Source organism: Vigna angularis, chromosome 1 (genome assembly GCF_016808095.1).
Source record: "Vigna angularis cultivar LongXiaoDou No.4 chromosome 1, ASM1680809v1, whole genome shotgun sequence".
Classification (NCBI taxonomy): Eukaryota; Viridiplantae; Streptophyta; class Magnoliopsida; order Fabales; family Fabaceae; genus Vigna; species Vigna angularis.
In genome coordinates, this window is record NC_068970.1 from 51894967 (window position 1) to 51905955 (window position 10989).

At 32.0% G+C, this 10989-nt stretch overlaps 1 protein-coding gene across 2 annotated transcripts; it reads right to left on the reverse strand.

Moving 5' to 3' along the window:
- Positions 1-5670: 5670 nt before the first annotated feature.
- LOC108320090 (G-type lectin S-receptor-like serine/threonine-protein kinase RKS1) lies at positions 5671-9791 on the reverse strand. Of its 2 annotated transcripts, none has more exons than XM_017551432.2 (7): positions 8393-9789; positions 8166-8294; positions 7192-7361; positions 6845-7055; positions 6505-6742; positions 6277-6427; positions 5671-6183 (listed from the first exon to the last, which is right to left on the reverse strand). In XM_017551432.2, exons 1-7 carry the CDS (start codon positions 9696-9698, stop codon positions 5887-5889), a joined length of 2502 nt encoding a protein of 833 aa, XP_017406921.1. In that variant the 5' UTR covers positions 9699-9789; the 3' UTR covers positions 5671-5886. The 2 variants fall into 2 exon arrangements, with proteins under 2 accessions (XP_017406921.1, XP_052723894.1); XM_052867934.1 differs by having other exon boundaries at positions 6051-6186; positions 8393-9791.
- Positions 9792-10989: the final 1198 nt, after the last annotated feature.

Genomic DNA, 10989 nt, shown 5'->3' on the forward strand with positions numbered 1-10989 from the left:
GAACTAGGGTGTGGATTTATGTGTGGTTGCATTCTTGGTTTGATAACATGTTTTGAGTTAAAATATATTGAAGGATATGATGTGATTTTTATATTACATGCAGTAAGTGTGAATGAGAAGTATGTGTCTTGGCTAAAGGTGAGGGGGCTCTGGGAGTTGACCTCGAAACTCTAGTTGTGGATTTTAAAGGAGCAGCAAGGAGTGGTGGACTCGACGTAGCAGTTCCGAAGGTGTACTTGCCCGAGGAAGCTCTTTGGGAGAGTGATGGAAAGTGACACTTAAGCTAGTAAGCTATGTGCAAGGATTCATTGTTCTTGGAGGATACGACAGTAATTGTTATTTGATCATGTTTTAATTATAAATTAACAAAAGATAGAATGAGGCATGTTATGACGTGTTATTGTTATTTATTTATAAGCTTTAATTATTATGTTTCTTCTAAGTTATCTCACACTTGTATGTTTTTAGTTATGGTTTCCACTTGTGGTGATCATATGACTTGTGTTATATGTGACCAGATAATGTTGCAGATAGTGGTTTGGATGCACGACAGTGAGAAGCATGGGAATTGCGTTCGAAATGCATTTTCTTATATTTCATATGTATTTTAGATAAACTTTATTATTGTCTATTCTTAAATAATTTCTTATTATTAGTAATAAATTTTACTAAGTGAAACATTTATTTGATGAAATAAATGAACGTTTTAATGTTTTGATTTTTAATTTTATGAAAAAGAATTATGTTAGTATATGTAGGAAAAATTTTAAGTGTTTAGTAGCATCCTGAATGGGTGTTAAAAAAACCAATATATTACCAAGTTTTTCATACCATTGTTTTTTGCTTGTTTCAAACCATACAAAAATTTTAAAAGTTTGCATACTTTATTAGGTATAACACACCCTTCAGGTTGAGTCATATATATTTTATCCCCTAAATCACTATTAAAAAAAGTAGTTTTAACATTCATTTTGTGTATCACTAGTTTATGGATAACTGCTAGAGTTAAAATTACTCGAATAGAGGAACCCTAGTCATAGGGGCAAAAGTATCAAAATAATCCATGTTGGGTTTTTGGACTAAAATCGTTTGCTACAAATCTTGTCTTATACTTCTCTATAAATACATCAGGGTGATACTTTTTCTTAAAGATCCATTTATAACCAATGAGTTTTGCTCTTTTAGGCAAATGTGCTAAGGTCTAAGTATTATTTTTCTGAATTGATTCAATTTCAGTCCTAATGGCCTTATCTCACTATTTTGCATCAGGAGCACTAGTAGCCTCTACAAAGCTTGTTAGATCCTTATCAACGAGATAAGTATAAAAGTAATCTCCAAAATAAGTTTCCTTTCTCTGTCTTTTACTTCTTCTCAAATTCTTACACATGGCATCCCTATTATTATCAATAGGTTTAGACGTCTAAATAACCTTTAAGGCAAAAACATTTTCAAAAAACTCAACATATTTTGTCACCATTATAGTATTACGCTTAATCACACACTTTTAAGAACAAGAAACGTATAGGCAACATTATGTTCAACATAGCCTAGGAACATACAATTAGAGGTTTTATAGCCTATTTTCATTTTCTTAGGATAGGGTAACATTACCTTATCTGATCTAATCCTCTTAATTTTCTTATTCAATTGATTTTCTACTACTTTATAAGTTGAAAACACATCAAAGGCTTCATCCTTATGTTTGATTAAGTAAACTTTGATGTATCTAGAATAATCATCTATAAAGGTTACAAAATATTGTGTACCACCTCTAGACATGATTTTTTTTAAAATAAACTATTTTAGTATAAATTAATCCTAACTATTCAGTTTGACGATCTACTAGATAACAAGTCTTTGTTATTTTAGATTCCACACATATATCACATTTACTACTATGTTTATCATGCATATTAGTTAATCCTAGTCATTGTAATTTCACAACATCTGAGGAATTCAAAGGTCTTAATCTAGCATGCCACATAACAATGTAAGCAAAAGAACTTGATTCATTAATCATTTCGGAAATATATTGAGTATGAAGAGACCTTGATCACAATATTTCTTCTCCATGAAAATATTATTTTTTTTATCGTAGCAATCCTTTCATATTCAAATAACAGTTTAACCCCCACTTTTCCCAATAGTACTACAGAGACTAAATTAACTCTGATAGGGGGCACATGTAGCACATCACTCAAGGCCAAAGTTTTCCCAAATGTAAGCTTAAGAAGAACTTTTCCTTTTCCTAGGACAAGAGTTATCTTGGAATCACCAAGGTAAACATATTCTCCCTCATCTCCTACACTAGTGTAGGAGGAAAAAGCACTTATGTTTGCATGATGACCCGACTTTTCTCATACGAAGCAATTTTCCTTCTTTTTAAAATTGGGGTTAGATCCATTAGGACAAAAATTTTGAAAATTATTTTTCTTTTTGTGATCAAGTTTGTTTTCGTACCTTTTTGGAAAATGTTTGTCTTCTACCATATTTGCTTTTGAGAAAAAAGCTTTGGCCCTTGCAATAGCACACTCTTTCCTATTGGTATCTTCAATGATAATGTGCGTAATAAGCTCTGAAAGCGACATCTACTTGTGCTTGTGTTTCAGATGTTGTTTGTAGTCAATCCAAGATGGTGACAATTTCTCGATCAAAAGTTTTGAAACAAACTTATCGGGTAGAATTATGTTCTCTACTATGATATTAACAAGCAGCTTGTGGTTCTCATTGATTTAGGTCTTTGTGTCCTTATCTTCAATCATCTCTTAGCGTAGTAGTTTCTTATGACGAATCTTTGTCGGCGACATCTTTGACAATATATTTGAGAATCAACGAATCTCAAATGTCTTTCGCTTACTTATAAGAAAATACACATCAAACAAGTCATTAGACAATGCACTAAGTAAAGTGCGTTAGCACACCTTGTTCAAATGAATCCAATCTTCAACTTGCTTTGAAGGGATACTAGAGTCGGGTTTTGGATATAAGAAAGTAGTAGCAACTCCATACATGTCTAATAAGGTAGAATACCTTGATTTTTGACACATCCGAAAATGGTTTCGTAAAGACCGTCTAAGTTTTGGAAACAAATGTTTTTATTCTCTAAATTTGGGTTATTGATGTTAACCATAAGTCTTGAAGATTGTTGTAAATACTAACAATATCAGGAATAAAAGACTTCACGATGTGTGTAAATTCACTATCTTAAAGAATTATCCACAATATGTTGTGCAAGTCTTTCAAGATACAACATGAATTTCTCAAAAAATTTCGAGGATATCAAACTAACAAGCAACTCTAAAAGGAGTAAATATATCCATTATAATAGAAGAATAAGAAAGAAAAATGAGAGAATAAAAGAGATCTAAGATAGAGATAGAAGAAAAATGTGTTTTTTGATTTTGGATAAAGTACAAGACACTTATTTATAGGTGGAGGAGAGGTTTTGAGATTGGATGCAAAAGACACACCGTACCCTATGGCTGAAGGCGAGCAAAGAGCTTCGTAATATAATTCGAACTTTATAGATAATTGATATTTTTGATATTGATATGAAAATTTCAAATTTCAGAAAGAATAATGATACTTTGACAATATTTTTTTGACAATATTTTAACACCACCTACGTGTCATTCTGTGATTGGTCCATGTTGGTGTTTATAATTATTATTATTAATTGTGGAGTAATTTTGGACCAATCACAGAATGACACGTAAATAATGTTAAAATGTTATAAAAAAATGTTGTCAAAATATCATTATCCTTTCTGAAATAATAATTTATTATATATTAAAGGATAAAGTTTAAATATTATTATTTTTTAAAATAATATTATTTTAAGAAATAAAAATAAATTATATGTTTTGAAATATGATTTTATTAATGATCAAATGATTATAAATCATAAAATAATAAAATTAAAAATGAAAATATAATGTCTAATAATTATAAATTATAAAAATATAAAATTAAAAATGAAAAATATAGAATAAAATATTTATATTTTAAATATAAGTTATTTTTTAACAATTTATTAAATGATTGATTAATTAGAAATTATAAAAAAAATAGGAAATAAATAATATAAAAAATATATACTTAAAATATAAATTACTTTTTAATACTTTATTAAATGACCAATTAATTAGAAATTATAAAAAGATAAAATTAATAATGAAAAGGTAGTACAGACAAATTGGATTTAAAATAAAATAAAGATTAAAAAATAAATTAAATTTTGTAGACATGTATTAACAAAATAAATATACAAAAATTAAAAAATAGATAAAAAATTAAAGGTTTAAACCCTCGGATTGTTCTCATATTTGTTGAGGAATCTCAAGTGGGTCCTCGTATTTACAACTGTCTCAATTGAGTTTAAATATTTGAAAAATTGAGTCAATTAAGCTGTGTCCGTTAAGTTTTTCACAGACGGTGTTAACAGATGCTGACGTGGTACACACTTAATATGTTGATGTGTATTGTTTGATTAGGTGAAATTTTTATTTAAATTAAGAGATTATGACATGACAAAATTTAATTGGTTTATGTGAAAATTTAGGGATTTTGTTTGCTTTGAGTTAGGAGAGTGGTGTCGAGGGAGTAATGAACAAACAGAGAGTCGCCACTACAGCACACACCTCCAAAAAGGGAACGCCGCCTGGTTCATCGGACTCAAGCCCCTCCTTCCTGCGACCACCGCACCAGAACCCAAGAAAGAGAAATGGAAAACAACACATTCTCTTGCAAAACGAAGCAAGGCCAATACGATTGGGGAAGAAGAGAACTCCATTATTACTTGCAAATGAAGAACCTCTGGATTACATAAATTACTTCTTTGTATTCTGCTTCCGCTCTTGTTACTACATTACATAAGCATAAAAAGGAGCTCAATTAGCAAAAAGGCAAAAGTGTTGTGTGGAGAGAGAGAGAGATAAAAAAGAAAAGAGAGAGAAGATGGGTTAGGCTGAGAGCTTCGCAATAGGCGACGAGGTCCATGTGGGAGTAAGCCGAGTGGAGTGGGTGGTGGAGGGAGTCTAACCAGATCTGAAAACAAATTCCTTGGTTCGATTAGGAATAAGTTTTCTCACGTTAAAAACTCTTAATTTTAAAAAGTTCCACATAATAAAACTTTTTTACATTAGCGTGCACCACGTCAGCATCTGTTAACGTCGTCTATGAAATATTTGAATTCAATTGAGACAATTGCAAATATGAGGATCCACTTGAGATTCTCAACAAATACGAAGACGATGCGAGAGTTTAAACCAAAATTAAAATAAATTTCATACAATTGTAATAATAAAATAAATATAAATAAAAAAATTAAAAAAATCAAATGATTAAAATTATTTTTAAAACACTTGTGAATAAAATAAAATAAAGTTAATATATTTTTTTCTTATATTATAATAGATTATGAACTAAATAATTAGTTAGATTTTAATTAAGGGAAGACTCCGGTAATAGAACTGGCAACACTGTGTTTTTTAATAACTTTTTTTGACAATTTTTTTATAACGGTCTATGTGATAGTTTGTGATTAGTTCGTTCCAAATATACGGATCAATAAAATAATAAAATATAGTTTATTATCAAAAAGTTGTTAAGAAAAATTGTTAATATATCATAATTCCTTGATAAAAACACCAACCACCGGATAAAGAATCAAGATTATAAACATAGATTCAAGATGTCCTTTTCTCTGATTAGATTGTGTCGCAGAAGTTCAAGATCTAGTCTCTAAAGTTTCTACCATCACACAAATGCACATAATGGCCACATTCCAACACTCTAAACACTATAGAACCTACCCTACAAGTCCCGCAAGATTCACATTTTATGTAAAGTGTGAACAATTTATACATGTCAGAGGTAGCCTTTTAGCTAACGAGCACTCACAGTAGTTGCTGTTATTTCATTTATTGAAGATCCACCACCTGATGTTGATGACTCGGCCAAATCTCCATTCAGTAAAAATGCTGGCTTTTGGGGACGGGAAAGACTTGTTTCATTGCCTAGCATGAAAACAACTTCTGACAATGAAGGTCTATACGCTGCATTTTCTTGCACGCACAATAGACCAATCTGAATGCACCTCAGAACAAAAGCTGGAGAATAAGACTCACCCAGTGTTGAATCAACTATATCCAACGCCCTTCCTTCTGTCCACAGTATCCAAACCTACTTATAACATAATCACTAAATTAACCACTCACTGATAATGCCAAAATAATTTTGTTAGCCACTTTTAATGACTACTCTTTCTCAACTTACATGTCCAATTAAATTTCGGGAGGATCTTCCCCTTTCACAGTCTGTATTTCTCTTGCCAGCAATAATCTCCAGGAGTAAGACCCCGAAACTAAAGACGTCAGATTTTGTTGAATACCGTCCATCCATGGCATATTCTGGTGCCATATAGCCACTACATGCAAAAACCATTAAAACATTATAAATAATACATATTAATAACAGCAGTCTTTACATGAATAATACACCTACTATGTTCCGACTACTCTTCTCGTCCTTGCTTGGATTTGATCTTCTCCAAATATTCTAGCCATACCGAAATCTGAGATCTTGGGATTCATTGCAGCATCAAGGAGTACATTGCTTGCTTTTAGATCTCTATGAATTATTTTCAGCCTTGAATCTTGATGAAGATATAGAATACCTCGAGCAATCCCCAAAATGATTTCAAACCGCTTATCCCAAGTCAGTGATGACCTTCGCTTTTCATCTGAATTTGAGCGTTCAAACTCTCAGATATGCATAAAAAAGTGAAATGAAACAGGAGTATAACATTTTCTTTGTAATAAAGAGAGAGTAGAGAAAGACATACCGAATATGAAGAAGTCCAAGCTTTTATTTGGTAAATATTCATAAACTAACATCCTTTCTTCTTTTTCAAAGCAACAACCGAGCAGCCTCACTAGATTTCTGTGTTGAAGTTTAACTAACAATGTAACTTCAGTTTTAAACTCTTCGGTCCCTTGACCTGAATGTTCCGACAATCTTTTCACTGCTATCTCTTGTCCATTGGCTAGACAGCCCTGAAATGTTTATAACTCTTCAACCCCATTTCACTTTTTTTTTCATCATTTTTCAACAATTTCTATTCAAGGAAAACTAAAGACATAAAAGACACTTCTCACAACAGTTGCTCAAGCATGATGGAGTTTGAGTTACCTTGTAGACAGAACCAAATCCACCTTGCCCAAGCTTGTTCTCATCACTAAAATTTCTTGCGGCTTCCATTATCACTTTAAGGCTGAAAAATGGAAGATTTCTATGCGTGCTGCTTTGGATACCGTTGTCATGTCCAGGGGAAAATTGGTTTAAAAGATGCATCACTTTATCTGAAATTATAAATGCCTTGAGATATAACTTGAAGCAATATAACCACCACATTCTTAAATAATAAAAGAAAGGTGCAGAAGAATTTAGTGAATGGAGTTAACATATATATAATACCTGATATATCAGTATTACTTATTAAAGAATAAAAATGTTTTGTTTCTACAACTAGATATGTAGTTGTAGTTTGGATTAAAATTAGACTTCAATTCAAAATTCAATCAAGCTCAATTAAACTGCCAATCAAAGAAAGAGGAAACAAGAGTTTCAGAAAGCACATTGAAAACATAGTGTTTGGAGGAGAATGAAAACCACAATCAAGTATGGAATGTCTAACATTTAAATTTAAATTTTCCTCTTAATTTCCATTTGAATTTCAGCATCAACATGGTTATATATAGTCAGGTTGGCTCTTATAAAAATACTCTAGAGTGAATAAGAAACTCAGATTTTTTAAGACATTTGTTCCTTCACAGAGTGACTTTCTTTCTTGTAAGTCTTATAAAGTGGGTGTTCTCCATTTCTATTTCTTAACCATGTTTTCTATTTTTTTTAGTTTCATTAGTTGCATCACTTGTAATTGTTTTTTAAGACATTTTATGTTCATGTTGCTTTCTTTATTGATATGCTCTTATTTTAATTCTTGTTCATATGTTGTTGGCATGTGTTATTATTTTAATTCTTATTCCTATGTTGTTGACATGCACTTATTTTAATTCTTGTTTATAAGTTATTTGAATTTATAAAAAGTCCACTATGAACCCTTAGTGTTTTTAAATAATAATTATAAAGAACAGAACACTAACCTTTGGTTTTCTTCTTCCACCGGAAATACAGAGCGAAGAGGATAATGATACTTGCTACTGCAGAAGCAGTCACAATTACAGCAATCCTCATTTTACCGTGTAATCCTTTTGTCTTTTTGTTATAATTTGCTGACAAGAAGAAACATTTCAGATAGGTTGAAGCAGAATGTTAAAATATATGTGTGGTGTTAAATTCATACAGAGAAAAAAATAGTGGGAGGAAGTACCTAGTTCTTCTGCATCAACACGGACAAACATATCTTGGCCTTGATCACTCAGTTTTTGTATGTCTGTTAAATTTCCATGCCATGCCAAGCACCCACTTCCACCATTCCTCACATCAAGAACTGCATAAGCAGTGCAAGAGCAGTTTCTCAAGCAATCCTTCTCACACTCGTCCAAACTCCAACCCTCTTTGGCAGTTGCCTCAGAGGTATCAGGCAGCTTTAAGCCTTCAAGTTTCACAAACCCTTCTCCATTCCCACAAACGGATACACCTTTCTTCCTAACGCACCCTTCTGACCCATCTCTGTTATTGTACCACTCATGTGGGGATTTGGGTTCAAACCCAGGTAGACAAGTACACCGAAATTCCTCAAAGTTCAAAGGGTCACAATTACCGTTTGATCCACAGGTTCCATAGTTATCACATTGGTTTATTGGCACAGACCAGTACCTGTTCCACTGATTCTTTTGCTTATCCCGAGTGAATACGTTAAAGAAACCTGATTGCTGGACTACCACCCAAGTGATCAAGGACTTATCGCGCGGGTTAAATGAGAGAGCTACGAGGTTTTCGTTTTCAGTAAAAGAAACATTAAAAGTAAGCAAATCTCTTTTCATGTTGGGTACACCCATAAATAATTCACCGTTCCATGATCCACCTCGCCACAGGGGAAGGTTCTGGTGATACAAGAACAACTGTGCCTTCCCAGTGCTGCTCAATTCCAATGTGTAAGAACCTGTTCCGGGGTCATCATCTGTCTTCCAAGATTGGAGGATCCAACTCTGGTTAGCTTTTCTGTCGAAACCAATTCTTAGATATGGAATCAAGGTGTCTGTGGGATGATCAAAGCTTTGCCAGATGAGAGTTTTGGTGTCGTTAAGAATCAGAAGAAGGTTTGCTAGGTCTGAGAGTTGAGCTATGACGTTAGTGGCAGTGCTATTTGATTGTGTGAGTGAAACACTGGTAGACCAAATGGGACTAGTGCTATAGTTGTGGTGGAGGACTAGGTTTCCATCTGGGTTGATTGAGAGAACCCCAGAGGTGTCATTGATGGGAGTGTCTCTGTTTGCAACCCAAACAACAGTTTGTTCTTGAACGTTGTTGAACCATATTCCCACATAGCGGGATTTGGATTTTCCTGGACTGAAAAATCCAAGAGCAAAGGTTTTGCCTTTGGAAACAAGAAGCTCGCCATCTCTGATGGCTTTGTCAGAAGATATGGTATCAGAACAAGAACAAAAATGGAAGGTGAAGAGTAGAATCAAGGAGCTTAGCATACATATTTTATGCTTATGGGTTTGGTTCATCGCAAAAGTCGGAGTGTTTTTGGGTTAGTGCATAGTGTTACCCTGTCAATTTCGTTTCATACCACCTCCTGCATTATATGAGAAGGAAACGTGGTTGGCACCAAAATCTGAATTTCTATTGTTAAATATTTTCTATAGATATTAATTATTTTGTGTTAGATCCAAGTTAAAAGCGAGCTTGGTTTAATTTTAATTGTGTTTGAACGACTAAGTTTAAAATATATCTTTTTATAAATTAGATTATGTCATATGTAAAATGTCTACTTTATTAACCAGACCTAAGTTGAACTTTGTTTAATGAGTTTTATTTTACAAACATAAAAGTTGTCTTTATGTTGTTTGTCTGATAAGTATTTGATTGCAAGCAATTATACATTATTTTTTAAGTTTTTTATTCGACATACAATGGTACAGTATATGTCAAACCTAATAAACTTTTATTTAATGTTGGTAAGGAATGTATGCTTCTTTGTTTATTTTTATTTTTTGGATCTCGCAATATTTTATCAGCAATAAATTTTTTAAAAAAACATGTTGAAAGATATTCATACGTAAGACTTTTTTGAAAAATGTGAGATAAGATATTGTAGAGTTAGCCACCTGTACAAGATCATGCATCTTCCTAAAAAAATGGAAAAAAGCTACCTATTTATGCTAATAAAAATTTGTTGTGTTTAAGAGATACTGTCAAATTATTAACGCACATTTAATGCTTATTCAAGAACATTGAATGCACATTTGACACAAAAAGAATTAGTAGAGGAAGAAGAATCACACAACTCCAAAGTTTTTGCCATGGATCTTTCCTTCTTAAACATTATTTATAGAAGTTTTCTATAAAAAAAGATTTTTGATGAAATTTTTGTAATAAGACATGCATAAGCTGATTTTTTTATAGCAATCCCTTATCTTTGTAATTATAAGGAAGTGTTGATATTTTTTTAGAAAGAATATGTTTAACACATTATTTGTAATATCCCGAAATACATTATAATTATTATATAGTCATCACTATTTTTAATAAGATAGATCAGTCATCCAAATATTATAAAAGAACTTTATATACAAACTAGTTAAACAAAACTATATATAAGATAGCTAAGTAAAAATATTAAACGTCCACAACACATTCATCTAACGTCTGTTTCAAAGAAATATCATCTTCTTCTGTTCACACCCATCGGATGATCATAGTCAGAAAAGAAGCAAAGAAACATACAACCACAATAAAAAATAAAAGGTAAGCTAGATACAAAAACAATTCCTCATAAACTTAAAGTAATTCATACAT